Source organism: Rissa tridactyla, chromosome Z (genome assembly GCF_028500815.1).
Source record: "Rissa tridactyla isolate bRisTri1 chromosome Z, bRisTri1.patW.cur.20221130, whole genome shotgun sequence".
NCBI classification, from domain to species: domain Eukaryota; kingdom Metazoa; phylum Chordata; class Aves; order Charadriiformes; family Laridae; genus Rissa; species Rissa tridactyla.
This window is the reverse complement of record NC_071497.1, coordinates 75,389,579-75,417,496: the sequence shown is the minus strand read 5'-3', so window position 1 is coordinate 75,417,496 and position 27,918 is coordinate 75,389,579. Positions and strand designations below refer to the sequence as shown.

At 44.9% G+C, this 27,918-nt stretch overlaps 1 protein-coding gene across 5 annotated transcripts in view; it reads right to left on the bottom strand.

Annotated features, from left to right (window-relative positions):
• Window positions 1-3,807: 3,807 nt before the first annotated feature.
• PDZD2 (PDZ domain containing 2) overlaps window positions 3,808-27,918 on the bottom strand; it is a 147,240-nt gene continuing 123,129 nt past the window's right edge. For 3 of the 5 annotated variants that reach the window (XM_054185690.1, XM_054185691.1, XM_054185693.1), the window contains exons 17-24: window positions 26,015-26,805; window positions 24,740-24,884; window positions 18,891-22,506; window positions 18,139-18,256; window positions 14,766-14,867; window positions 12,075-12,345; window positions 9,969-10,103; window positions 3,809-8,561 (exon numbers count right to left, since the gene is read on the bottom strand). In XM_054185690.1, the coding sequence (XP_054041665.1) occupies window positions 8,395-8,561; window positions 9,969-10,103; window positions 12,075-12,345; window positions 14,766-14,867; window positions 18,139-18,256; window positions 18,891-22,506; window positions 24,740-24,884; window positions 26,015-26,805 (5,345 nt within the window). In that variant the 3' untranslated portion in view covers window positions 3,809-8,394. Of the gene's footprint in view, window positions 8,562-9,968; window positions 10,104-12,074; window positions 12,346-14,765; window positions 14,868-18,138; window positions 18,257-18,890; window positions 22,507-24,739; window positions 24,885-26,014; window positions 26,806-27,918 lie in introns of all 5 variants that reach the window. The other 2 variants (XM_054185692.1, XM_054185694.1) reach the window with 2 other exon arrangements.

Sequence of the window (27,918 nt, the reverse complement as noted above, 5' to 3'; positions counted from 1 at the left end):
TGCCCCTCCTTTAGCGACAGGAGATATCCCATGAAACGGCAGTGATCTCAAATAAAACCCTTCCAGCCATTTAATCTCAGAGGGGCTTTGGCGTCATTCCCTCCTCCCCACAAAAGGACAGCAGAAGCACCACTTGGCTTGGCTCCTCCAGCTTCTCCATGCCACTGCCACTGATTGAAGGGCCAAGGCACCTTTCTGCAGGGGACAGGCCAGCTTCCAAAGCTCAAAAAATACAGGTTTTTTTTTTTTGTTAGAATGTGTTGGGTTGGAAGGGACCTTTAAAGGTCACCTAGTCCAACCCCCCTGCAGTAAGCAGGGACATCTTCAACCAGATCAGGTTGCTCAGAGCCTCATCCAGCCTGGCCTTGAATGTCTCCAGGGATGGAGCCTCCACCACCTCTCTGGGCAACCTGTGCCAGTGTCTCACCACCCTCATTGTAAAGAACTTCTGCCTAATGTCTAATCTAAACCCACCCTGCTCTAGTTTAAACCATTGCCCCTCGTCCTATCGCTACATGCCCTTGCGAACAGCCCCTCCCCAGCTTTCTTGCACGCCCCCTTCAGGTACTGGAGGGCTGCTATAAAGGTCTCCCCAGAGCATTCTCCAGAAGTTACTTTCAGCAGCACTGAATAACGCCGGTGAAGAGTCCTTGGAGCTGCCGTCAGGATGCCGGCATCCCTGTGTTACCACCATGACACACACCTGGGGGACTCAGAGCAGAGGATGGCTCCGGGACGGTGCTCATCACCCCGCTTTTGTGCCTTTGGGGTTTTGCCTGCGTCATCATGCTCTGCCCAGGTCAAGGTCCCACGTTTGCACCTCCTCCCCCACCCCTGGGATCTGAGCCGGGACCGCAGCCACCTTTCCCACCTGCTGCGTGGCAGCGGTTAAGGGCAGATTTTCTGGTTGTGCTTTCCCCTTCGTGCTCCCAAAAGGGACGTGATCAAGCTGTGACAATCGCACGAGGCCACATCCAGGTCCCGCCTGCCCAGGATCAGGAATTAGGGGGGTAGCATTTGACGACTGCAGCTGGGCTGTGCCACCGCGACATCGGCAGCATATCAAGGAAATGGCTTTGCTGGGTAGGGAAAAATCCAAAGAACTACAACTTCAGGTAACTTGTTTGCTCAGCGCAGCGGTATCAGACTGATTCAGCCGCGCAGCCAGATGAGGCCAGCACGTATGGGACTATCCAGGGAAAAGCAAAAATGCCCTGGTTTTAGTATTGGCTAACTTTAGAACATACCCTGACTGCTGGAAAACATCCTTCTAGTCACACCTTACACACTGCGGGATGGAAGGGCAGCTCCTTGTTTTGGGGAAGGAAGTTTATTTGCATCCAATGTTCTCTGTTATGATCATCTAATGAGAGGGATTTTATCTTTTTAAAAGGAAAAAAGCTTTGTAAGTTATCGCAATCATCATTAATTTGTGAAGTCTTTTAGCTGAATCAAGTGCTTTGAGGAGCCCAACTGCACGGAAAGAGCAAGACATGGCCGGTCTTTCGCCGTGAGGACGAAGTCTGAAACGGGCTTTCGCTAAGGGCTGGTGATGACCATCTGGTTTCAGCCGTACTCCTTGACAGCAGAAACGACCCAATCTCCTTTACCAGAAGCACGGGGGATCAGCCCTAGATAAGGCAGCTCCGCTTGCTCTCCAGGCACTTATTGATACGGGGGTGCTGCACGCAGGGTGGCGGTGCTGCAAGGCTTATTTTTGCGTAGGAAAGAAAATTGCGTAGGAAAGAAAAAAAAAACAACCGCAAAAGCACCAGACTGCTGGACCAAAGCTTTGAATCTCCCAGCCCAGGGCGAGGGGAGGGCGAGGGGCTGGCAGTGCGGAGGCAGGGGTGTGGACGCGCCCCCTGGTAGTGATGTCTATCTCCGGGGCTGAGCCTGCGTGGCCCTGGGCACTGGGAAGTGCAGTTCAGGGATGTGACCTGGGGAGGTTTTTCTTCCCCTTGTCATCGCAGTCACATGCATCGGCTACCCCATGCCATCTCCTGCCTGGCCACCGGCTCCAGGAAGAGCCATCAGGAACGTCCCCCTCGGGGCCCCGCCTTCACGCCATCCCTGCATGGGGACAGAAACAGTGACCATTAGTCTTTGGCCAAATGTGATAAAAGTGGCAGTTTTGACACATTCTGGGAAATACAGATGAGGTTTTGGAGCCATAAACTGCCACACCAGGGACACGTGGACACTATTTGGACATGAAGTTGTGTTGAGTGATGCTGACAGGGAGCAGGAGAGTGGCAAAGGCATAAAAAATGAGAAATAAAGCAGAACTTTTCAGGTGGAATGATAAACCTGATTGTAAACAACAAAATAGGTGTCACTACTTATCTCATTTAGAGCTGAGCTCTGTATGTTAATGATAAGGGAATAAAAAAAGCCTGTGCCTGAAACTGCAGACTTTTCTTCCTTTTGTGCCAAGTTCCCCATTTGCTGATACCTCAAGGCCTTCGGAAAAAGCCCAGACCCCGAAAGACAACTGGGCCGGGTAAAACTTAAATGTCATTTTCTACTACTTCACGCACGTGGGTGGATAAATGAAGTGGCACGTACTGATCCATTTACGGGTGAAGTCCATTGCGCCTTCTCTTTTTTGCATTCCTCTTTACTTAGCCACTGTCTGGGGCAATTAAGATTTTAAAGACATTCAAGGCTGATCTTACGAGAGCCAGGCTGCTCCGAGGCTTGAGCCCTGTTGAGCCCCAGCTCATGTCACGTGTTAGATCAAGGTGGGAGGAAGGCAGACAGGAGGATGGATACTGGGGAGTCTCTGGAAGAAGGGCTGGGGCTGTCCCAGCACTGAGGACAGCAGGAGAGAGGAGAAAGCAGAGACCTTCGTGGCTAAGAATGTTTTTTTGCTTTTTCCCATGCAGCCCTGGGGGAGAAGCCAGGCTCCAGCCACGGACAGCCATGCCGTGGAGAGCTTGAGGGGGCTGCTCCACTTCTCTCCATCCATCCCTGTCCCACATTACTGGTTTCATGCCTTGCACCATCTCGTCTGCGCAACAACACAGGCTCCATGGCGTCCCTCACCACAGCTCTTTGCAAGGGAGGGGGATGTGGGGAGAAGGGGTCCCGATGCAGAGGGAGAACTGGGATACCACAAAGCTCCCCTTTTTCCCCCAGGAAAAGGGCCCCGGCGCCGCGGGGCAGGCCGTGAGCCTGGCGTGCTGGCCTTTCCCACGGGGTGATTCAGCAGAAGCGCGGGGGCTTTTCCCGCCTCACGTGACTCTTGCTCACTTGCACCCTCCCGGTGCTGCACCCAGGGAAAGGAAACCAAAAGCAAACGTGGCGGCTTTTGGGGCACAAAAATAGCCCTCCGCGGGAAAGCAGACCGCCTTCCTCCCCTTGCAGAAAACAACTGCACCTGGCCTTCTTGGGCAGCAGTGGAGGGACGGGCGAGGTTTGCGAGAGGCAGGCGAGGAGCCGGGGAGGGCAGGACTGCGCCCTGGCAGGAGCTGGGTGGGAGTTTCCAGCCCAACCCAGCACTCAAACACGGGCTTGCCATGAGGATATCAATGCTCCACTCGCAAGCTCCTTCCTCCAGCTCAGCCCACCCCGCAGCAAGCAGCTGACGTGTCCCAGCGCTGCCGGGCTGCGTGGGATTTGGGGCGCCTCCGTCATTCCCCACGTGGGAGCAGCTGCGAGAACTTTCCGGGCTGCCTTGTCTTCCTGGAAAGCAGGCTTGCTTGGAGCTGCTGTGCAGCACCAGTGAAGCCAGCTGCGTCTGTAAAAAGGTGGACCACTTGATGCAAACTTTCCCAGTTTGGAGGTTACGGTGTCCAGCTCCCACCGTGAGGTCCGCTCCATCCACCCCAGAGCCCGGCTCACTGGGGTTTTGGAGGGGAGTTTATCCTCAGTGTAGGTGGAAGACAACAACAAATACCAGTCTAGGACTAGCCATATATATTTATTCCCTACGCATACAACTGGTTCCCACATAGCCCAGAGGCTGGGCAGGAGGTACAGTCTACAGGGGATGTGCTCCAGAGACTGCTGCTCTTGATGAAAACTCCACATTTCACCTTTGCCCTCCGCCTTTTCCTCGCACAGGGGCAGGAAAAAACAAAGCACAGCTTCCAAGACACCTAAGCAGGTCCGATAAAACACCTTCTCAACACTTACTGAATGCTTTAATCCTCTTCACGCTGAATGGCAGTTCTTAGTGGGTAGCATTTTACTTCTTAAAAGCACATATGGACAGCATTAACACTTAGTCTTTGGCGGTGCTCTCCAGGACAACCTCGTCCCTGCAAGTGCAAGTTCCAGCTGTGGACCAGGCAGACTTCGGCATAACAGAAATAAAATATCTAGAGGAGTACTAAGGATACCATTTATTTTCAAAATCACTAAAAAACCCAAACAAAACAGTTTATGGCGATACAGATTTACATAACAGAGACAGCAAATTGAAAAATGTACAATCTATTTCATGTTATTGCACTCACGTTTTTGTAATATACAAGGCATATTAAACAGTTTTCATTAAAAGAAGTTTTATTTATATAAATAAAAGTGTAAATATACAGTATCATACAATAAGTGTATCAGCTTAACACATAAAAGCTACATAGAGTGGGATCCCCATTTCTCACATGACCTAGTCTACTCCTTATCAATATTTCCACGTGTACATTTACATACCCTAAATGTAGAAGCAGGTAAACATTCTCATCTAGGAATAGTTCCTTCAGATTTTGACAAGAACCACTGCAGAACGTTAACTAGGGTTAATTTTAAGTGAGGGTTATTAGAAAATATGAATCGCTCAACAGTTTATTAATACTTATCTGCCCTCGTATTATTTATTTTTCAGCAAGAAAATTATCAGATGTTGCTCCCTCCTTAATTTAGGCCTAATCTCACACTTTTTAACACAGATGCAGTCCCCACGAAGCTGGAAAGAGCTTCCAGGTACAAAGAGCTGAAGAACGTGTGATAGCAGTATCGCACCAGAGCCCACTCTCATAGTCAGGACGTGCACCCTGAGCTGCCCCAGGCCTGGAAGCGGCAAAGCCCTCCACCAGCTCATCTCCATCCAGGAGCAAATTCACCTTAACTGGAATGCCTTCAGGTCCCTGGTGAAGAGTACTGGACCAAGTCTGTAATTTTTATCCTGATTTTTTGGTATTACAAGATGCAGCTGCAAGTCTCTGGAGAGTCACCACTCTCCGAGAGCCTGGCCAACCCTCCGGCATGGCAAAGAACCACCGTGGGGACCGATACGCAAACAGCAAGGCCAAAAATGCTCGTGAACCTACTGAACACTGATGAACTAATGCAACGCCCTCTGTCATTTTGGTGCCACCAGGCCCTTAGAAAAATAACATTTACTTTGCCAGGTCCGCAACCAAAGGTTCACTACATCTGTTCGGTCTACCTGTCCTGTTTGTAATAAAGCAGACCCATGTTGCATAAATCCTGGGGCTTTTATGGGGAATGTCACCCCCATAGAAACGTCAGGAAATGCTACTGTAATCATAACAACACTGGTAGCATCAATAAAGATGTTTCTTGTCCTTTCACAAAAAAAAAAAAGAAGGTATTTTCAGGAACAGAAACAATCAGGGTTAAACACTATTCTTTTTCTTGCTGTAATGTTAGTACAGAAGTGTTATCATTCTACTCATAGTAACTATCATACTTAAAACACTAAACCTATCTTTTAAATTATAGCCACTACTGAATCACACACAAAAATCCCCGCTTTTCTTTGCTGTTACTCAGCAAACACATATCTACGTGCATGTAAAATAAAATACTGAACAGTACTCGATTACTGAAAAATGAAAGCATTCTAAATCACTCACAATGAGCAGTACCTGCAAATAAGCGCCTGAAAATATTCACCACGTATCATCCTAAGACACCTCAAATTAAGTTTAATCTACAAAACAAAGATTTTACCTTTGAGCTCACACCAGTTTAGGAATGAGGGAGACACACGTCTCCCTGCATTGGAACCTCCAAGACTTTAAACTGTGGACTGAAAAAAAATGCCATTTCCTAAAACACAATTGTGATTTACCACACTAAAGTAGCAAGAAGTCAGTACTGCACTTGTACGTATTATACGTATACAGGTATGTATTCACTAGGCTGCATTAAATTCCACATGCATTTTATGTATCTATTATACACGCTATTACAGTCAGATTTTGGTCGTTCCTGAACAAGGCCTCACCATCTCATTGTCATTGCCAAATGTCTTCTCCCTGCTCTTCACCAAATATGCAGGGATAACCTCTTTTATCCCAGCACGGGCCTTCACCCTCAGCGTGGTCCTCCGACCCCAAGTGCTGCATCCTCCAGAAGCCTCTCTCACCATGGAGGTGACCAGAAGCAAGGGCCAGTCCCGACAGAGCAGCTGAGCTTCAGGGACACTGGGGACCCAACTCCACAGTCATATCACAGCACTGAACCTGAATTAACTTCAACAGAAATCTCGCAGGCAAAGAAGCTGTAGGACTACCTACAGTATTGCCTTTCCTGTAACCAAAAGCTGCATCTCTCCCTGGATTCACATGCTAATATGTCACTGAAAAAGAATTAAATCTATTCATTTTTAGGCAAACATTGCACAGCTCTTCTGCTTGGGCTGCCTTGCAGAACTGAATTCTCCTCTGCACATCACGAGTTGCAGTCTAATGAAGCTGTCACAGAAATGAACCAAAGCGAGTGCTCCACTAACCTGGAAGCAATTACTCCAAGCACTGTTGAATAAATGTAAAGAAACTGTAGTATGATCTTGGGGTAGGGCCAAGTGACAAGCCCAGACATTTTTGTAACAGCTATGCAGTGTCTTGGCTGACTATGAAGGTAGGCAGCACTGCAGATTTGGACCGGCTCCAGGCTGAGGCTTCACTCTGGGCACGCTGGCTGCGAGCAGTCTCCAGCCTAACGCAACAAACAACCTGAGCACTCTGGAACAAACAACTTGTTCTCAGCTGATAAGGACACTGGCCCATTTCCTCCTGTATCTCTTTTATGTTGTTTAGCTATCCCCAATGTAAGAAGAGAAGTAACAGAGTCTAATCTCTTGCACCCATACACTCTCCTCCCAACACAGCAGACTATAAATAACACTCAGCAGCGTGGCTCACTACCGATACCTCTACTGCGAGTAGAGGTGAGAAAACCCAAACGAAGTGCCTGCGGCACTGCAACCCCTTTCAGTTTTGCTGCATCTAACACCATGGTTTCTCCCATCTACACAAACAGTTTTCAGATTCACCATCCAGAACACTCAGCATCAGCCCGTTCTGATGCAGTCAGGCGCACTTATATCTGTCACACACCTCCTCACCCACTCTCACACAAGCAAAAATAAATACTGGACAGGAGAAGACGAAAAAGAGCGATTAAAAGCCACCACAAATGGCCAGTTCAGATTCAATCTGTTATGATCCCCATTTTAGACCACCATTTTCCATCTGAAGCGTTTGAAGTTGGGCAGCCTTAAACCTCTTGCAGCCAAGTAAAAGCAGGCCGATACTTTGCGATCGCTGAAGTCTGTAGGATCTGCAAGTGCTCAGCACCTGAAATTATCCCTCTTTCAAAAATATATATTTTTAAAGGTGCCTAACATTTGAAGCCTAAATTTGAAAATTCAGACCCCAACTTTTATCGCTTCCATTTTAATCACAACTAACAACTCAGTCTACACCTTGGTGGTCAATCACCTATTATTTGGACAGATTTCTACTGCATTAATGCAAGAGCTTTCAGATACAAGTTGTGTCTAACAGCAGATTCAGTTGTGGTGGATGCTGAGTTCATCAGTTTTAAGAGGATTTTTCAGCTTCGCAATAAAATGCTCATGTTTTAGGCATAAAAGTTGTGCAAAATTATACTCTTTTGTCATGCATTTTTTAGCAAAACTGCACTTAGAAGAATAAAGTGAGATTGTTCCAGACATTCTCTTATTACAACAAAAAAAGGACCAGATCCTAAGGAAGTGTCCTGAAGTCTTATTACAGCTAAGTGATATAGTACAGTCTAAATACCCATCCTTGTCAACAGGACGGCGACCAACAAATTATACTTCCAACACTCTGCAGATACTAAAAATATCAGGGACAGGCACAGTGTTATTTATCTCAGTCAAAATACTTTAAATCAAACCCAGGAGAGGTCTTGAAGTTCCATTAAAATGGCCACATAATACAAAAATGTCTCTAACATTTGGCTTCCTTCATCCCCAATAATTAGGTGAGATTTTATGATGCTCATCATATGCTTGCTCAGTGGTTCTCCAAGGCTCTTAGCACCTCTCTGTAGAGCATTAAGACACTTCTGTGTGACTTTAGAAACAAAGACAGCTTGTAACCAGTTTTAAAAGTTTTGTCTTAGCAAGTGTGATTAGATGTTGTGCATCCATCATGCCGAAGTTCTGTGTTTTCTGATTAGCAACTGAACAGGGCCCTCTGGCACAGATTTAATAATGTTCCAGGCATCGTAATGCATGAGGCCAAGTAATGATTTTCCACTAACAGCAAGAATTTCATCTCCAGTTTCTATGTTTCCAGATTGCTCTGCAGCACCACCTAGGAGCAAAAGGGGGAAAAAGTCAGTGTTAGAAAAGAAAGTAAACCAACAAAAATTTGCTTTCCACTGTGATGAACAGCAAATAAACCATTTGTCCAACAGTGGCAATTTCAGTACAAGTCACTTAGGTTCAGATCAGCTCTAGAAATCTACCCCATGCTGCATCTCACAGAAAATGTTTTTTTAACCAAGATAAATCCTCGTTCTCAGAAAAAAATATCTGCTTTTGAAGGAAGCAATATGAGTGCATGAAATATGCTGCACATTATCTCTGTAGCTGTAAGAAAACCTGGTTGATAAAATAAACATAAAGGTTTTACGTGGCATGGATGTATTTTTACATGTAATTTTAACACAGTAATAAGCAGGTAATGCAGTAGACTGCAAAACCCAGACAACAGGGGTGAACAGATCAGACACAGGTAGCAAACATAGGACAAACACAGCAGACACAAAAACAGCTCTTAGAGAAAAGCACATCCTTCACTGCTGATGAAAGTATGTTTTCTGTAATGATAATTTACCTAACATCAGCCATCATGGTGAGGGGAAGGGAAAAGGACCGTGTCTAAGGATATAAAGTAATAAGCTCAAAAATTAAACATGCTCTTTACTCTCAGAATCAATTTCTAAAGAGGGAAAAACAAACACACACAGAGAAACTGATCTGCAATTTGGGAAATATCAGTTTGATTTTTTTCCTCGGTGAGAGAATAAACTACTGAAAAGTAATCCTGTAAAAATGCTGCACACCCACAGCTTCATTGAGAGTTTTCGCTTTCTTCAGAAAGTCCTATATTTTTCACTAAACTCAAACTCAGATTAAGACATATTAAAATCACAGCATAGTTGTGGGATTGGTTTCCTTTCTATACACAGTTCATATAAGTTTAACTACCTGCTTACAAACAAAGCATCCAAGAGTGGCACGTTTTGAATATGAACATCACATATTCTTGGCAAAAGCTAATACTGATATCTAACTAAAAAAAACCCAAAGACATGAAAAAGTAAAATCAGTAACTGGGTATAATGCAGGATGGTGCTTTGGAACCACACTGATTATCCTCTTAGAAAGGAGAACTGGATAAAGCATGAACTTCTCAAACCACTACATATGATGTAGCTGCTGTAATTTGATGTCTAGAAAAGTGGACAAGTCCAGGAAGGAACCGCATCGTATTTAGTAAACCAGATTGCTCCACAAACATGCACTCGCAGTTGCAATCCCTAGCCGTTCCCAGGAGAGGTTTTTTTTGCTGACCACTTTGGCTAGTAAGCGGTAATAAATGAGGGCCACAAAATCACCCTTGCTTCAAAAAAAAAAAATTGAGGTGAAGAATTAAAATGTCTGTACAATGCACAAAAGGAAAACTGGGATAATATCCACTGCATGCTTGTAGTACCTTTAAATATTCTTTTTACAAGCAAGGGCCTGTCTCCAGCAATAGAAGCTTTTCCACCATCAAGACTGAATCCCAAGCCAGCAGAGGTTTTCAATAATTCAACGCAGATGACATCATTCATATCCAGGTTTGGATCTGTGGCAGAATATACATAATATCTTGTTATGCAGTTCACAGTAAATTGCAAGTTGTGTTTGGTTGGTTTTGTTTTTGCTGCAGTGACAAAGCAATGCAGAATTCCGTTCATATTTAGACTAGAACATGTTGTCACCCAGTTTCTCAGAAGTGAATGTGTAATACTGCAGCTGTGAAGGGGGTACAGTACAACATGTGTTTAGGCACAGAGACATTTTCATTTTGCACATTCAACCAAAACCTGCCAAGGCTTTTTTTTTTTTTTTTTTCTTTCAAAATTAAAGCTTAGGAAACTTAGCAAAGACTCTAAACATCAACAAAATAACTGAAAAATTACAAAAATAGCAAGTGGAGAGCATTTCCTTTTCTTTCATTTGTTCTTACTTGCTTATTCAATGAGCCACATCTTTTTAAATAAGACTAATGAACGAAATGTTACATTAAACAAACATGTTCCATCCTCTTAAGGAAAAATCTGTAACCATTCACTAGTGTGCATAATTGTTTCTGGTCTCATATCTATGGAAATAACCATAATTACCTGTAGATGCATCCTGCCTCCTACACAGCAGATATTTTTAGAATGCAATATTACTGTAACTGACATAAAATACAATTTTGCTTAGGAGGAAATAAATCTACAATTTTGGAAAACAGGATTCTCTTTGCCCTGTGTGAATGTAAAAATTATGCAGTCTGCATTATCACAAATTATTGCTACCGTTATCTCAAACAACTTTAAATGTTATCTAAAGCATTTGAACATGTGCTTTGCCTCGCAGGAGGGAAGTATGTTCTTAATAACCCAGTACTATGTTGTTTATGAGATAATGTTGCCCCCTAGTGCCGGCAGCCAGCAGATATTCTGCATCTGCCAACGGGCAGGACGCAGGGAGTTTAGGGTAGAAAGGATTCTGAAGTAATTACACATATTATATCCATGGGAGCAACTCCAGAAAGGCTGATCCATTCATTTACAGAGTGCTTCCTATTTCTTTTAAGCTGTATTACAGAGCTGTACTATAAAACTCAGTGAAAGCATAAACCAATAAAAACTGGTGCAGAAAAAAACCCCAACGAGTAGTGATTAGGGCCAACAGATCAAAAATGGGTAGCAGCTCCACATCCAGGTTTTGGGGTGATCTGAGCTAAATGCCTGGTATTGGAAGTCCTGTCATCAAATCTCAGTACTAAGCTGTAGCCACTGCCCACCCCCTCCCAGGGACACTGCAGCTAGTACAGGACTGAAGCAGGTCATATCTTGCTCCCGAAGCAGCGGCATACAGACAGATACTAAAGGGTTTTATGTCTTGATGCTACAAAAAAAATTGAGAGATCTGTTTGTAACACCCCAAGTGCAGCCTTCATACTGAAATGCTGTCTTGTTCTCAAGTAGGAACTTACCATTCCACTGATACACTTCCACTTAAACCATTTATCTCGTTTCCTATGGGATGGCTGCCTTAGATTTGGCCTAGCTCCATTTACTGTAACATCAAAATAATTTTTTTCTATGTTTTTAGTAGAAACAGTATGAAATCTGCTATTACAAAGAGCAAGTTCAGTTGCTAAGCATAACAAACTGCAGGGCTTGGCATTTTCTTTGAGGTTGGGGTGGTTTTTCTCTTTTTTAGTTGTTTGCTTTCTTGCACTGACTACTGTTACTAGTTAAAAGGAGTTTATCCTGGATTGGAAGAATATGTGGAATCACTAACTTTAGCAGAAATTGGATTAGGCCCTAAACATCCTTCTAAGTTTCTGCCTAGTTATGATACTTAAAACTGAAAAAAAAAAAACAACCTAAACTCTGTTTAGGCTCCAAAGAGAACAAATAAAATTTAAAGGTAATTTCATTTGCTCTCTTCAATCACATAAGGCACAGACGCTTTTAATCTAAAACACATGGACATTTTTCCCTTCAGTCTGCTCTGCAAGGGAATCCTTCCAACTGTTCTTGGACAAAGATCATACCTGTTCTTATTTCCATGGAAACATCCTTTCCAGACCCCACACATTTTCTGCCAGTAGCTGATATCTCAAGTCTGGAGGAACTGTTTGCTTTGTCTTTTTCCTTCTGGATGACAATGACAGCGTATATGTATAGTCTTGCCTGATGAAGAGCATTCAGGACATCCCCATGGAGTGAGCTTGCAAGAGACTTGCCATTGATAGATAGAACAAGGTCTCCTCGATGAATAGTCCCTTCTTGAGACGCCACTCCCTTTGAAAACACTCTGTGGACCTATAAGGAAGATTTTTACTTAAAGACACATTAACCTCATGACCATACATCGTGCTTTATAGGTCAAGGTGAACACAGAGTCCCTACCAAAGTTTGCAATTATTGCCCACTGCCTGGATATCAAGCAAGCAACATTTACTCCAATGAACACCCTCAAATATGAAGGCCTGAGTGACTGGACAAAAACTGCAGTCAGGGGAAAAGCAGAGGAAAAGATGCTGTTACTGCATGGTCATTTCTAAGCCAAAGACAACCAAAACCAGCTACAGAATGTAATGTCACAAATCACTTATGCTTTCACTGAACTCCTCAAAGGTCTTTAATTAACATACTTCCAAGTGACACACAGGTTAAATCCACATCCATGCTACAGCAAACATCAAGAACAGGACTGTAGTGTGTGACACCCACTCGGCAAATTCTCACTGTCTGGGACATGCATCCTGTGCTATTTTCAAACGCACACTTGTAAGCAGTGCACAGCATCTCTGCAAAGAAAGGCTCTTACTGCAGCTGTACAAGTATCTAATGGTCCATCTCCACTTGGCTGATCAAATACCATGCAAATAGATGCAAAGGGACGATTTAGTGGCTTGAAATGCATTTTTTTCTAGAGAAAAAAAAATACTCTATTGAGAGTGGATTAAACTTTGAGTAAACTCCAGCAACTGCAGCTGAGCCTTAGACGTGTGCAATTTACAGACAGGAACTGACTAAAAGAGTTGAGATCCAATGTTTAAAGACTTGCTTATCAGGCACTGTAATTTTAGCTGCCAGAATATGGTTTCCCATGCACACAGTTCTAGGTTTGCTGAGCAAAGGTTCAAGGGAGCAAATCTGTGGACACAATTGTGCATGGCATTTTCTCAGGAATTTCTCCTAATACCCAGACCAACAAGAATGAATCAAGAATCCTTTTGGCTCCTGTTCCTTCTCTTTGCAGGGCCATGCTGAGATGGGCACCTGCCACAACCCTACAGAACCAAGGAAATAAATTTCCAGCCAGTCTAAGCAGGTGTTCAGAGTTGGAATAACAGCCTCAATGACAGACATAAACAAACAAATGCAAGAGGTAAGTGGAATACAGGGGCCATGTCCAAAACATCTACTGCCTTCCCTCGTGTGCTCAGCTCCTCAGTACCTTGAAGCTTACTAGGCATTTCTAGTTCTGCACCCCAGTGTGGGCAGAACAGCCCATCTAAGCACCTAACGGCAATCCTAAATCCAGCTGGGACCCAGAATCCCAGTAGGTCAAGGACATTAAAATGTTCCCCACCTGAGAAGCATGCTTTACACACACTGAACAAAGAGGGTCTGGAAAGAACAGGAGCTGACGCTCTTTTGATCTCATGGCTAATGGCATTCAGAAGACAGACTTCATCAGCTACTCAGCCTGAGAGAGCTCAAGACCATATTTTTAGGTAGCGTCCCTTGTCTCTATGTGAGGAGCTCTCTAGGGTGGGACACTGCTAAGCCTTGCCCTTGCTCACAGCTGACACTGTGAGTGTTTGGGCCAGACACAGGGAACACAACCTTTGTAGTGACAGAAGTGGAGTCCATTCCCTACACTGTGACCATGTCCTAGCTCAACGACTCCTTAATGTAAAATATATTTTCTTACATTCGTCTTGTCTAAGAGCAAAAACCAGAAGATTCCTGCGAGGGCTGCTGCAGGCCTCAAAGACTGAGGACATACCCTACTTCTAATCTCAGCACTTAATGGCTCTCTCTCTTTCAGGGTAGAATTTAAATGTGTACCTTGTGCAAAGAAATTGTGACATGGAACACTGGTTATCTTGGATTTTTCTGCCACAGGCATCTTTTTTTGAACACTGTTTTGATTGTTTGGTATTGCTTTTTACATACCAGTATCAATTAATGGCACACAATATCCTTAGTTCAGAATGCTGTGCAGGGCTTTTTTAAAAAACAACGCAAAAAAACCCAACCCTCATTTACTGACAACCAACAGGTCTTAATAACACCAAAACAAACTTGTGAAGTGAAATCCAGAATGTTTGCTGAGGTCTGAAACAGTTCTCAGGATTTCCAAAAACCTTCAAACACTTTGCTGCATAGCAAGGGCCACTTTCACGGGTTGGAAGCAAAAACCTCCCTTAAAAGGCTTCATGCGCTGCAGCTGCATGCAGATTTTTATTTACATGCACAGGATTTAGATCTAGCTGATCTCATCTAGTAACAGACTTTTGAAGACTGAAAACATAATTGGCATCCATTTCCAATAATAAAAATTACACTTCCCAGATTTCAGTAGCAGATGGCATGCAGCCGCCTCTGAGAGACACTGTTTTATGACTGTGAATGACTTGCAGTGAGTCTTGATAAACGAGCACTTGATCTAATCACCAGCCTGCTTTAAAGTGAGCTTTGCAAAAAAATGACTTGAAGCCATCACTTACTGTGACTGATTTCTGTTCCAGATCTGTTCCTCCAGCCACACTAAATCCCAGGCCAGCTCCTTCTTCTTTGTGCAAGACTACGAAGTATGTGTCTTCTTTGCTCTAGCAGAAAAATGGAGATGGATGGGAAGGTGAAGGAGAAGAAAAACAAAACCAAAGATCAAGACCAAGTTCCTGCACAAACAACAAATTAACAGTACCCTCAGATTATGGCAGGTGAAAAAAGCAACTCAAGGAATTAAAACTGAGACATTAAATGCATTTCTGTGCATGCTACAGACGAGTAGAAGCCATATAGGAGAGCTCAGGTGACAGCAAAGGTTTCTTCAGTCAGTCCAAGGCTAGAAAGCAAAGTCAAAATTAGGATAGTGGAAGGGTATTAAACCTTGGACAGCCTAATTTTCACAGGCTGTAATCAACTTTGCATTGCTCGACATTTTGCAGTCAAAACTCAATCGTTCACATACACCTTTCTGGACAAAGCACTGTACTTTCCAGGGAATTACTAACACTTTTGTTATCCCATTTTGCCTTCTGCTTGAAAGGCAGTTACAAAAATGTAATGCAGAGCAGTTTCATCAATCTCTTCCCAGCAGCGCTGGACAATCTTGCATGCAGCAGTGGCTACAAACTGAAGCTTGGGAAGGTTAGATGGGGCAGCAGGAAAACTGTTTCACTTGGGAGATAAAGTAAGGAGCCTGTTACAAGTGATCCAAATGGGACTAAATCTGTGCTGTTGTGGAAATGGGAGCATACAGCACAGGAAATGGACTGGCCCAGGTCTGCAACAGGGCTGAACTTGGCTCCAGGCACAGAACAAAGGTGTAAAGCTGGTTTCTTAGAAGTGATGGCCCACTGCCAAAATACTGAATTTGCTATGAGAGAGAAGTAGTCCCATCCAGCAAATCTGGTGCTGTCTTCCGAATGGTTCTGAGGACAAAACCAGACACCATTACAGAGACCACATTTTCTGGTGTAAGGGGAACTATAAGCAAGCATCTGGTGTAACAAGGGAATAGTAACTATCTATGGGGTACAGCATCAGAAGAGGCGAGTAGAAAGCAGGTCTCTCAGCCTTTCCCCAGGATCCCATCCAACACCAGTAATTTCCAGAAACTGACAACACTAAAATTAATGGCACATCATTAGAAACCAACCTCTTAATCTATTTAGCATTAAATGCCATATTTAGTTCACTAAACTCAGTATTTTAACTCAAGTGTTTGCCTCTTAATTTTGTTTCAAAAGGCACAGGGAACCACAGATTATCATAATTTTTTTGGTGAAACAACAGTCAAATTCTTGGCCTCACTGTGTTCTTTTTTTGACAAATTATGGCCCTGGAAGATTTTCTGCATTAGAAGTATCCTTGCAATGCACAGAGCCAATGTCAAAAACCGATGCCACCCTCCTCCACATCACTGATCCATCAGCACTTAAAGAAAGAGGAGTAGTCAGGGATGAACATCTTAGTCCACAGTCTTTTGTAGATGTTAAGACCCTTCTCATCTGTACCCAAGTGAGAACACCTTTATGTTAGGCTGGACATAATAAAATCAGTTAAAATCTAGGCCAGCTCAAAGTACAGTGAGGGTAATGGAAACATACACATATCTTTGACCTTTAAGTACTATAGCAACCCTTTTTGTTTAAGAGCTCATGTTCTTTCCAACCCTTGCTACCACAACTTAATTTGCTTACATTGAGGAAAATAAAAATAAAATACCAGAGGTTCAGGTGTTAGAGGGTTTTGTGAGGGCCACACGTCCTGGGTCAGTCTGAACTTCGACTTCCCATTGCAATTCTTCCCTCCCCAGCTCTCGATGCTGTCCTCAGCCAGCACATGTACCATGTGTACCATGGGGCACAAAGACCTGCCTATGAATCCTTATTGCTTTATTTGGCTACTCAGTGGACACACAAGGCCTCCACTAATCACCTCTGTTTTGCCTGTTAGCCAAAGATCATTGGTCAAAAAGATTTAAACAATACAATGCCCATATATATTTTTTTTTATTTTAGCAACACTTATTAGATGCTAGCAGTAAATTTCAGCATTGTTGAGAGCAAAAGATGATGACAAACTCTTCCCAGGGAAGCTCTCAGTCCATCTCATCTTTCAGCAATTGCGTAACTATGAAGAACTGTCCTATTGTACATTTAAATCCAGCATTTGACTAGCATAAAATTTTCCAGCGTACGTGCCATACTGCACTTAAATATGGATAAGAAACTATGCAGACAAGGAGTGCACTCCAAAAAGCATTCAGCTTTATAAATATTTGAGTTCTCAGACTTTGAAAAGTGGCATAAATATACAATCTCTCCAAAAATACTTTAAAGAATAAAAATACTTTAAAGAACACTTAACTACCTACCTTTGGCCAGAAGTACAATCCAATCCTAATTTTATCAGTAGATCTACCAAACCCTCTTGGCTCATCAAGCTCTCAGGACTTGCAAGCTTTAGCTACACTGTCCCTGGAAGCAGGTAAAGCTGGGTATTTTGGGGAGGTCCTGTTCCCCCCAGCCTGTTCTACATTTGAAATAGCAATCTTTGTGAGTAAGATTCAGGAACGCTCTAAATGCAGCTCAGCCAGCAGTTATGCAGACCAGATGGCAGTTTCTCCTCCAGTGCTATCATTATTTTATCAACTTCTGTTCTGATTTAAAAAGGATGTGGATGTATCCCAAAAACACAAACACAAACACTGCAAATGGGAAAGTAATGTTCTGGCAATCATTTCACTTTGGAGGCCTTGTTTAAACACCTAGATAATGAAGCAGGTTAGCTAAATGCAATAACCACTTTCCACAGAAGAGAGCAAAAAGGGCACAGCAGTCTCTTACAAACTCTCCAGCAGGCGCTTTCTCATGTTACAGTCTGCCAGTTCAGCCTTAAACAGAATAAATTCAATTTGCATGACTGCAGCTTCTAGCAAAAGCCGGGTGCTTCCAGGCACAGGGAGGAGCAGAGCTTCCCCTGCACGGTGGGGAAAGTGAGACTGACTCAGATGGTTGGTGGAAAGTTAAATTCTGATGTGCAGTTATTGGCAAACCCAGAAGTTTCTCAGCTGTAACAATGACTCAAATGGAGGCATACTTCTCCACTTAAAATAGGTCTATTTATTGTGGCTCAAAACTGCTTTCGCACTTGACAAACAATACCCTTTATTATACAAAAGCCATTCAAATTTATTATGGGTTTATAGCAGGCATTCAAAAACCAGCATTAGTAAAAACGACCATCAACTGTAACCTACCACAGGACTACTGGAGGAGCTCTGACATTGTTTGGAAGAGATTTTATCTGCCATTAAGAAAACCCTTAAAAATACCGCCAGTAATTTAGTTTTTATCTTATGTTTTTTACCTTTACTTGTGCTTTGACTTCTTGGAGCATAGCAGCAACATCACATTTTGGTACTACTGCTGACAAAACAGACTGCAGTTTTTGCTGGTCCAGGCTTGAGACAAGCAGCTGATCCAAGCTAAAATGCACAAAAATATAAAAGAGCTTTATTTCTAAACTGTGTAGAGATACGTTTTGGGTACACAATGTAGGTTGCATTAGGGTAAATGAGGAAGGGCCAGCTCATCAGAAATCTTCAAAGCAGGTAAGAAACAGTGTATGCTGGGAGAATGGGAAGGGGCAGAGAAGGCAATTTACGAATAACCCTCAAGATCAGTCCCCGTTCTGTTCCCCTCCTCCTTTCCCAATGGTTTTAGCAACAGACATGAACAAAAACAAGGAGACAGCTACATCTGAGGACTACTTCTGGCAGGACAACAAGCTCGTTTGTCAGTGCAGGCTGGGCTGGCAGCAAGCCCTGCACAGCCTCCCCTCCACGGCGGCTCCTGGGCAGTAACATGGCCAAAAACTGGACCAAAAAACAGCTAGAGGGGACACAGAAAAGGAGCCTGGCCCTGCCAGAATAAAGCGTTTCAAGCTGTACTGAAGCACGGCTGCCCCCAGACAGCACAAGAGCGTGAAGGACAGCACCCCAAATCGAGAGGGGAATGAGGGCTGGGGCCAAAGCTGAAACGGGCTTTGGGGTGGACCTGGGGCAATGGAGAGGCTTGTGGGGGTCAAAATGAAATGGCGGTATCAAAGCCAACACCAACCTGATGGACCAGCTGTTTCCTGAGCGCTCCCCATCCGGAGAGCTGCCATGGGGTGCGTCGTCATCTGAGGCAGACCCCGGTGTCCCCGAGCCGCTGTCCCGAGGGCTGCCGGCAGCCATCCCCACGGCGCCCGCCTCAGCGAGGCCGCAGCGGGATGGCGGGGCTGCGTCGCTCCGGGATGACATGCCAAGGGCTCTGCGGGGTGTGATCTCCAGCTCCGTCTTGAAGCAGGTGGGCTGCGGCGGCCCCGAGAAGCCCTCTCCGCACAGCTTGTCCAGGTCGGGCATGCTGAGGGCCCTCAGCTCCCGCAGTCGGGAGCGGGAGAGCGGTGGCCGCCCCAGGCCCCGGCTGCGGCGTGCCTGTGAGGCTGAGGGGGGAAACGCGGCCGGGTCTGCCCCAGCGCCGCCATCCTCGCTCCTCTGGGGCTTTCCTTCCCCCTTGCCACCCTCTGCCATACGCGTGGGCTCTGCACTGGCCAGAGACTTGGCCATGGCGTTGGCCGGGCTCGGGCTGCTGCCGTAGGAGCTCAAGCTGCGCCGCAAGGCCCGTGGGGTCTCAGCAGGGCTGGCGGCGGCAGCAGCCGTCATCCCACCGCATGACCTCCTGGCAAGGGGGGACCTCGCGGCCGAGTGTATATCGATGGCCTTCACAATAGGCCGGTCGAAATTTGCCAGGTTTTCAAAGGATTTGATCCTCTGCTTGACGGAGAAGGATGAGGTAGGTTCATGTGGCCAGTTCAGCTCGTAGTAGTAGTAATTCCTCCTGAAGCTCCTCAGCTTATCAGCAGCGGGGCAGCTAGTGTCGCTGGCTGAGGGAGACGTGTCATGGACCCTCTGGGCACTTTTGGAGGTGTACACCTGCTCCTTCCCGCTTTGGCCATTCGGCAAGTTGAGATGGACCATCTTTAACATCCCCGTTGCCGCCTGGGGGTATTTCTCCTCTGCAGCATGGCCCTGGGGGCTTTGCATGGGATGAACCTCTATAACATGGCAGTCCTCCCTCAAGTGACCCGATAACTGGGCTGGCATCGAGTAAGTCCTTGTCACAGGTTTTGACAAGCTGTAAAGATTTCTGTCGCCGGTGGCATCTGCTTTGGAGAAATACTGCATGGTGCCCATTCCCTCAGTCAGCCGAGGCACTTCTGCATTCGCCTCTTCTGTTTTCTCCAGCAATGGCAGCTGCAAAAACGATGCTGGTGAGGAAGAGGCAGAGGAGGATGAGGAAGAGGAGGATGAGGAGGAAAGCTTCACCTCAATGAAAGTGCGCTGGATCTCCTGCCCTTCCAGCTGCTCCTGTTGAACTGAGGGGCACCTCAATGAAGAAGAGCTTCCAGCAGATGGCCCTACGTTTTGCAGATCTAATTGCCTAAGGTCATCTGCACTATAGTTGCTCTTCATTGTGTTCAGGCCTGTTCCAGGGTTCTCAGACCTCCCTTTCACGTATTCAACTTTTGGTATCCCATGAGGAGATGAAGTGACTTTGGAGTGACCATCTCTGGCTCTGAAATCATCCACCTTAACACCCTTACCCTGACACACCGCAGGCTGCATGGAAACTTGCTTTTCTTTTGGCTTTCCCCATGCCTGCTGCAGGTCTGTTAGCTCTCCACAGCCACATTTCATTTCACTGCTCGCTATTGAGCTGCCAGTGCCATTCAGGAGAGGTGGATGTGAATCTTCAGAAATGACCAGAGATGGTTTATTCTCTAGCTCTGATTTCAGAGTCCTTGAGGCTGCTGAAATGCTCTTGCCAGGATCTGGGTTTGTAGGTGAATTACGGGAAAACGGTGCTTTCTTCGCCAGGAGTTTGGGAGACTGCTGTGGAGAAACAGAATTCCTTTTCTGATCAGCCCCACTGACTTTGGTAGGATTAATGCCAGAAGAATCTGAATTTGTCTTTGCTTTGCTTTTGATGGTGAACCCTTTTAGCTTTGGTCCTGCTTTGGTCTTCTGGTTATTTAAAAGAGTGTCCATTATACTTTTTTGTGCCATTCCCTTAGACTCCTGACTGGATTTTTTCTGTGAGGATGGGCTGTGCGGTACTGCAGCTCCTTTGCAGTGATTTGTGCCTGAGCTTTGGACTTTTCCATTTGAAGTCCTTCCTGAAGTCACAGAGTTAATTTTCTCATTTTTCCCTGGCAAGTCATAAGTTGTGTTAGCCTTTGGATCTTTAGATCTAGTGGGAAAGGGAGACCTGAGTGATATTGCTTTTGATGATGATGCATTCACGTGACTGCTCTCTGTTTTAGACAAGCTGGACAAACTGTTGGTTTCTTTCTTCACTAAGCAATAACTAACAGCATGATCACAGTCATCAACCACTGTTTCGCTTCCAGATTTGGATCTCTGCTCATCACAATGCCCTTCCTTCTCAAGCAAGTTGTTCTCCAAGCCATTGACATTTCTAGCAGAGCAAAAGCTTATTTTTTTGCAGTGCAGAGACCCTTCCTCTTCAATGGATTCACAGCATTTCATATGTCCATTACTGTTCCCCAAACCCATCTGTTCTTCTGTACTTAAGGCACCATTGTTACAGAAAGAGTAAACTTCAGGGACACTGACCGAATTCTTTAGGACGTCTTTTTCTCTCAGGAAAACTGTGGAAGGAGAACACAAGGATGCAGAGGACACATCTGAACACTGTGAAGGACAGGAAGTGGGACCACGGTGATCTTCCAAGCCCAGTTTGTTGATGCATGTCTCCAGTGACCCACACATTGCACAGCCTTCAGTTTGCAAAACTTTGCCATCGTAAGGGTGCAGCGGGGACAGAGAGGATGAGCTTGTTGCAGATTTGAGATGCTGCTCTTGTGCGGACTTTTGCGGCTCATCGTTCATGCAACAAATTTCAATTTGCTCCTCATCCGATTCCATTACAGTACAGACTGCAGGGGTGTTAGCAGCAGCACACGGCCCAAGCAACACCTCATTAGCATTATCAAAGGTTTCCGTGACAGACTCTGCGTCTGAGTGAGAATCCTCCGCAGCTCCATACATAGACTTTGGAAATGAGTCGCTTCTCTTACCTTCCGGAGAGTTTGCTGCAGGCGACTCATCCTCATTTAAACTGCTAAAATTCCTAGAATAGTTATTTAAAGAGTTTTTATTCACAGTAAAAAGTTTGCCTGTGTTAATGGAGTCCAACACAGACAGCCCCAAAACCCCTTGTGCATTAGCTCCACAATTCACAGTTTTTTCCAGCAGCTCCTCCTTGGCTGGCTGTGGCTCAGAACCGGGACAGCCTTCATCAGTTCCACAGCAGCACATGGTGGTGTACTCTTCTCGGAGGGGGCTTTCCGCTCGCGACGGGGTGCGCGAAGCCCTGCTCTCGGGAGCGCCCATTTGGCTGAGCAAGTCATCGATGTCAGTAATGGGGATGGCAGCGCAGTCCTCGGGGCGGCTGCCTTTTGCCGTCCCTCTTTGCGTGTCTTTGCTCGTGGCATCAGGTGGCAGTGTTGGCCTCTCCACCGCACAGCTGCCAGCGGCATTTTGCAAACCTGCTCCTTCTCGCTTCCCAGCACTCGGTTCTTCCCCAGTTGTGAGGATGCTGTTGACATCGGCCTGATTTTGACTGTCTACCCCTGGAGACAGGATGAGGTTTGTAAATCTGCTGACAGCTGCATTATGATAAAAATAAATAAATAGAAGAAAAGAAGCAAAACCCTGTCAGATATAGGAAGTGATATACAAAACACCATGTTTTATTACAAAAATAGACACCCATGTAGTCAGACTACATGTTTTCCTTTTGCTCTGCACTCCTCCTCTTCTGTAATGATGTTTACAACAACTCAAATTAATCATAACCCTGCGCATTTGAGTAGCACACAGGAGGGAGCAATCCACTTATCCAAGGTAAGTAGTCATGATCTGTTTAATTCTCATCTTTGAAATTTTCAGTAGTCAAGCAGACAACTACCTAAGCGTCAGTATGCAGTAAGTCAGGCTGATTAGTACAGCTTCTCATTACTTGTTTGATCGAAGATGTCTCCAATAGATTGCAGAGAGTACACAAAGCCCTGGCATAGCGAGCAAAGGTGAACAGATAACACAGTGACGAGCTGTGCATAAACAACTTGACTCTGATCCTCTTGGCACTTCTGCAGGTGTTTAATGTGACACGCATGGCTGATGTTATACACGCATTAAGCATATGGGCTTTACAGGATTTCTGGCACAGACCTTTCCTTGCTTCTGATACATGTTTAACCCACTCTTGGGCAACACACTGAGCTCCCTGTCACGGCTGCACTGCAAAACATTCCAGCTAACCCATTTCTCCAGCTCTTCAATTTTCAGCACTTCATCCTAGGCATCTGCTTGCACCTTTCTACACTGCTTCTGGGACATGTATTCCCATTCAAGCTGCCTTCCAGAGGTGTTATTACCCGGTGAGGCCCAGAAAGTGCATGGAGAAGGAGGGGTGTATTCACAGAGTCATCGTCCTTTCCTGCTCATTCAAACGTGCCAGCACATCTTTCTAATCTTCGCACAAACCTGTGGGATTATCCACATCACTTAGGTACCCATGTTAAGAAATGCAGGTTCCTCCTGGGGTCAACAAAGGGGAAGATACCTCAGGAGAGTAATCTGACCAGCCAGGTTAAGTTTTGAAGTGCTGCCCTGCTTCAGTGTGCTGAGTCACACACTGAAGAGACCCTCTTCTCTGCCAGCAGGGCAGGCCGGGGAGGGGGAAAGCAGAAGACTTGCCTGATAAAGGAGTGCCAATGTGCCCCTACCGCAGTGCTATTAGTTTGCAAAAGCCACAGAGACCTAAGGAAACAAGAACGGGACTCTCTGCCAAGCCAGGAACTACTTAAAGAACAAATGGAACTGAAGCATCTGGAAGCACTTTAGGCTCCCAGGTATTAATAGGTACATGAAGAAGATCATAACCTAAAACGAAGCAAAATATTATGTTCTTCCTGAATTTGAAAAGTATGCTTTTCTTTTTCAAACACTCATTTCCACACCACCTAATTTGTACAGTCTGTGGGGAAGCATATATTGCTGTAACAGCATAAATCAGCACTGAGCAGAGGCTAAGGAGGTATCAAATATTTCAATTCAAACCAGAAAACTTTTTATAAGAAACATGCAAATAAACACTTGATAAGATTCTAGTTTTCTTGGGTTTTCTGTTTCATCTGTCTATACATTAGAGAATTCTGACACACGAAAGGGAAAGAGATAAAGAGAGAAAGAAAGAGAGAAAGAAAGAGAAAGAGAGAAGGAAGGGAGGAAGGAGGGAAGGAGGGAAGGAGGGAAGGAGGGAAGGAGGGAAGGAGGGAAGGAAGGAAGGGAGGAAGGGAGGAAGGGAGGAAGGGAGGAAGGGAGGAAGGGAGGAAGGGAGGAGGAGGGGAGGAGGGGAGGAGGGGAGGGGAGGGAGGAAGGAAAAAGGCTTTTATTAACTTATTGTCCATTTATAAAAACATTACTTAAACTTCAGATTTAAGAGAGACAGATGTTATTAGAAAGGGTTAACATAGGCAGAGCAGTAAAACGAGTTGTCAGGACAAGGTCACTGATGAGTTAGCTCCAGGTCTGCATGAAATGACTCAGACCGCTGCAAATGCTGGCAGGAGGGACATATGATAAGTGGGCGCTTTGAATGCTTCACACAGGAGCAGGTTTGCTCCCCTCATCGTGGTGACAGGGCGGACCCCAAAGCCCGGTTTGGTGATGAAGTGCTTTGCCTGGCTCACCAATGCAGACACAACGTACCCCCTGTTTTTGCTCTGAATCGATGTCGGAAGCTGGAGCAGCAGAAAGTCAGACCCAGCTGATCCAAGGGAATTTTCTTCACTGGTACTTAGAATAAATGGGACAAAAGCAAAACTACTCTCTCACCTGATGCTGCTTTCTGGATCTCCAGGGTTACGGATGTGGGAAGACACTGCATAAGCAAGCAGATTTCCTCGTACGTCATCTTACTGACTGGGATACTGTTGATGGTGGTAATCTCATCTCCTACAGCCATCTTGCCCATTGATCCCTGATGCAATGACAGATCCAAGGAAATTATAAATACACCTCAGAAGCCCTGCCACAAGGGCAAAGATTGCAGGGAGCAACATTCCCTATTTCACATCACTGCAAAGCACAGGTATCACTGCTGTCAGTTTGCCAACACGTAAATAAAGAGCAGACTGTGCTTTTGCCAGGAGAGGAATTAATGATCATTCTGAAACAGGAAGGTCAAAAGAGCTGCTGGGTTCTCTGAGAGATCAGTATCAGGATGGAGGACATAGCATTCTTCATTCAAATGAATAGAGATGGGTCAGTCCTAGTTTCTTCAGGACTGGAACATTTTCTATCATTTTTGCATTTCATGTACGGATTATATTGCTGGTCACAACCTCCCATTGGGCCAACTGGACTCTCCTAAACAACTAAATTCCACAGGGACAGAGCTCTTAAGGTAAAAGCCTAAGTATGTTTCTAAACACTGCACAGTAAGTCAGCGAAAAAGGCAGGAACGGAACCCAAATCCCCAGCTCTCACAGCCCAATTCAAACTGCTACGACATATCCTCTCACCCTGTTGGCCGCTAACTAGATCAAAAATGCTACATCCAGCTTTGTACACCAGGGTATCCTCCTTCCTCTTTCTGCACTTTTGCATCTAGGTCAGCAATTCCACATCCAGCATGAAGCAAGTACCCACACTAATGTGTGCACATATGAGGTGCAGAAGAGCAGTATGTTACTGGTACTTCCATGGCGCTTGGCAAACCTGGCCAGCACCTAAGGTCTCGTGGTACCAGATCTGTATAACGCAGGAATATGTGCATAAAAAATAATAGGATTTACTTATTTTGTCTTTGCCTCTGGTAAAAAGAAAGGAAACAAAAAATAGTATTCTCTCAAAACTGACTGCGAGTGGGGATGAGTCCACCTCAGTAGATCTGCCTCTTGACTTTCTTGGTTTTGAATCAGCCAAGGCTACACTTCTGAACCAGAAACATTTCATTTAACAGCAGCTTCAGAACAATATGGGACGAGACATTTTGCCCATCAGACACTAACATCTCCCTTACGCTTACTCTCAACAGATCACCTGCTTAATAATAATCATCCCTGCAAAGTGAAAGCAAATCACAACAATTAAACATTAAAAAATTACCATTTCTGCTGGTCCACCTGGCCGCAGCCCTGTGACAACAACCTTTAAGGGCATGGCCTGGATTTCCAAATCCAGGCCGAATGACTCGTGCTCATTGCGAACCAGAGTGACTACTTCACCCTGTCCCTGCCCGGCCCCGTCCGGTGCTTCGCACTTCTTGCTGTGAGGGAGCATCCTCGCAACAGGCTTGTTGTAAGAGCCATGCTCCTCCATCCTGTGCCTCTGAAGGCTTCGGCACTCAGTGCTCATCATGCTTTTCACTCTTGTGACTGCTCTGTGCTCAAGTTTTGGAGATCTCTTAGATTCAAGTTGTGCTTCACGGAGCTCCTTCAAACTCAGGCTACCAAGACGAACTTCAGGCATACTTGAGTAATCGAACGCTATGATGGGGAAGAAAGGAGAGTCAATTTGCTCCAGCGTGCTGTCTGCAGACTCCACGGAGTTGCTGAAGACAGGGGAAGATGTCTCTGTGCCACTATATCTAGGTGACTCGCTGTCCTGGCTTTCATCATCGATTTCTGCAGATGAGGTTCTAATGACAATGCCAGCGTCCTCCTGGCTCTTGGCCCTCTGGCTTCTTTGCAAGTGGGAACTTTCGTCATCATCACTAACATCACCATCATAGAAAACAACCCTCCTCTGTCGATGAAAGGGGCTGCGGGCAGATTTGGGGCTGTCACTGAGGATGCCAGGTCGGACAGACTCCACGTGCTTGTTGTGCAGGCCAGACGATCTCCCACTAGTTGGAGAAGCCAGACCATTTGCTTTTGCCACTCCTGCTTCTCTAGCAGCTAGGAAAAAAGAAAAAAAGTTATACTTTAATCGCATTTATAGATGACTTTTAATACCATTTATCTGACTGTAGCAGAGTACACGTGGCTCTGTTTGCAGGGGAAGCTTAACCTCTCCTCACAAAGCAAAAGCGGTTTTATCATGTCCTCCCTCTAACTACAGTAAACAGCAGGCAGGACAGCAGATAGCTCTAAAAATTACGGGTAATTCCTGAAATCAGCTCATGGCACATCTGGTTCTATTTTCAGTTTATTTCTGAAGTATGACTATGACCCAAAGAAGAAAGGGATGCAAATTCACATGTGTATTTTACTTTAAACAACAGAGTTTCTTTCATATTTTGCTTAAATCTATGCTCAGGACTGTCTGCATCAACTTACCAAGAGTGAAAAATGCTTTCCTGAACAAAGACATAGTAATACGACAATGAGTTTCAAACTAAAGACCAGTAAACCCTAGAAACCTTTCCACATCCTTCTTAGAAAGAACTGCATTTTGTTTTTTTGGTTTGCTTTCTTTTGTGGGTATTTTAAAATGTAAAAATGCTTTTAAGCATTAAATAATGAATTTCCAGAGGAAAATATGCTGTAGACAAAGACATTACTTGAGAAGCATAGGAAAGAAAGAAAAAATGTAATATCCTTTGAATTTGAGATCAGGTGCATGTCAGAAAGGATATCTAAGATTCTTTCAATCAACTACTATGGGGAGAAAGGCACATATGCAAAATACGATGTCAAATTGAACATTTGATTCTTTCTACACTGCTATATGTGACATTTTGAAATTGTGTATTTGAGATAGCTATGAACATTTTCACTTAAATGTAATCAACCAGATGATGATCATACATTTGAAAAAAATCCACCAACGTGCAGTGCTGTCAATCTAGTTTCGGCCAAACCAATGCAATAAAGTCAATTTCACTTAATCAGAGCAGCAATTTGGGCAAAATACCATGGAAATGGGCATTTATGTGCATTGTTGTAAACCTCTTCCATTTTCCAGAATTTCATATAATCAGCACTGGCTTGCACTATGCTGCCCGGCGTCTCTTACCAGCACAGGAATCACCATAGCTCTCCTGTAAAGCAAACCAGCGCTCAGCGATT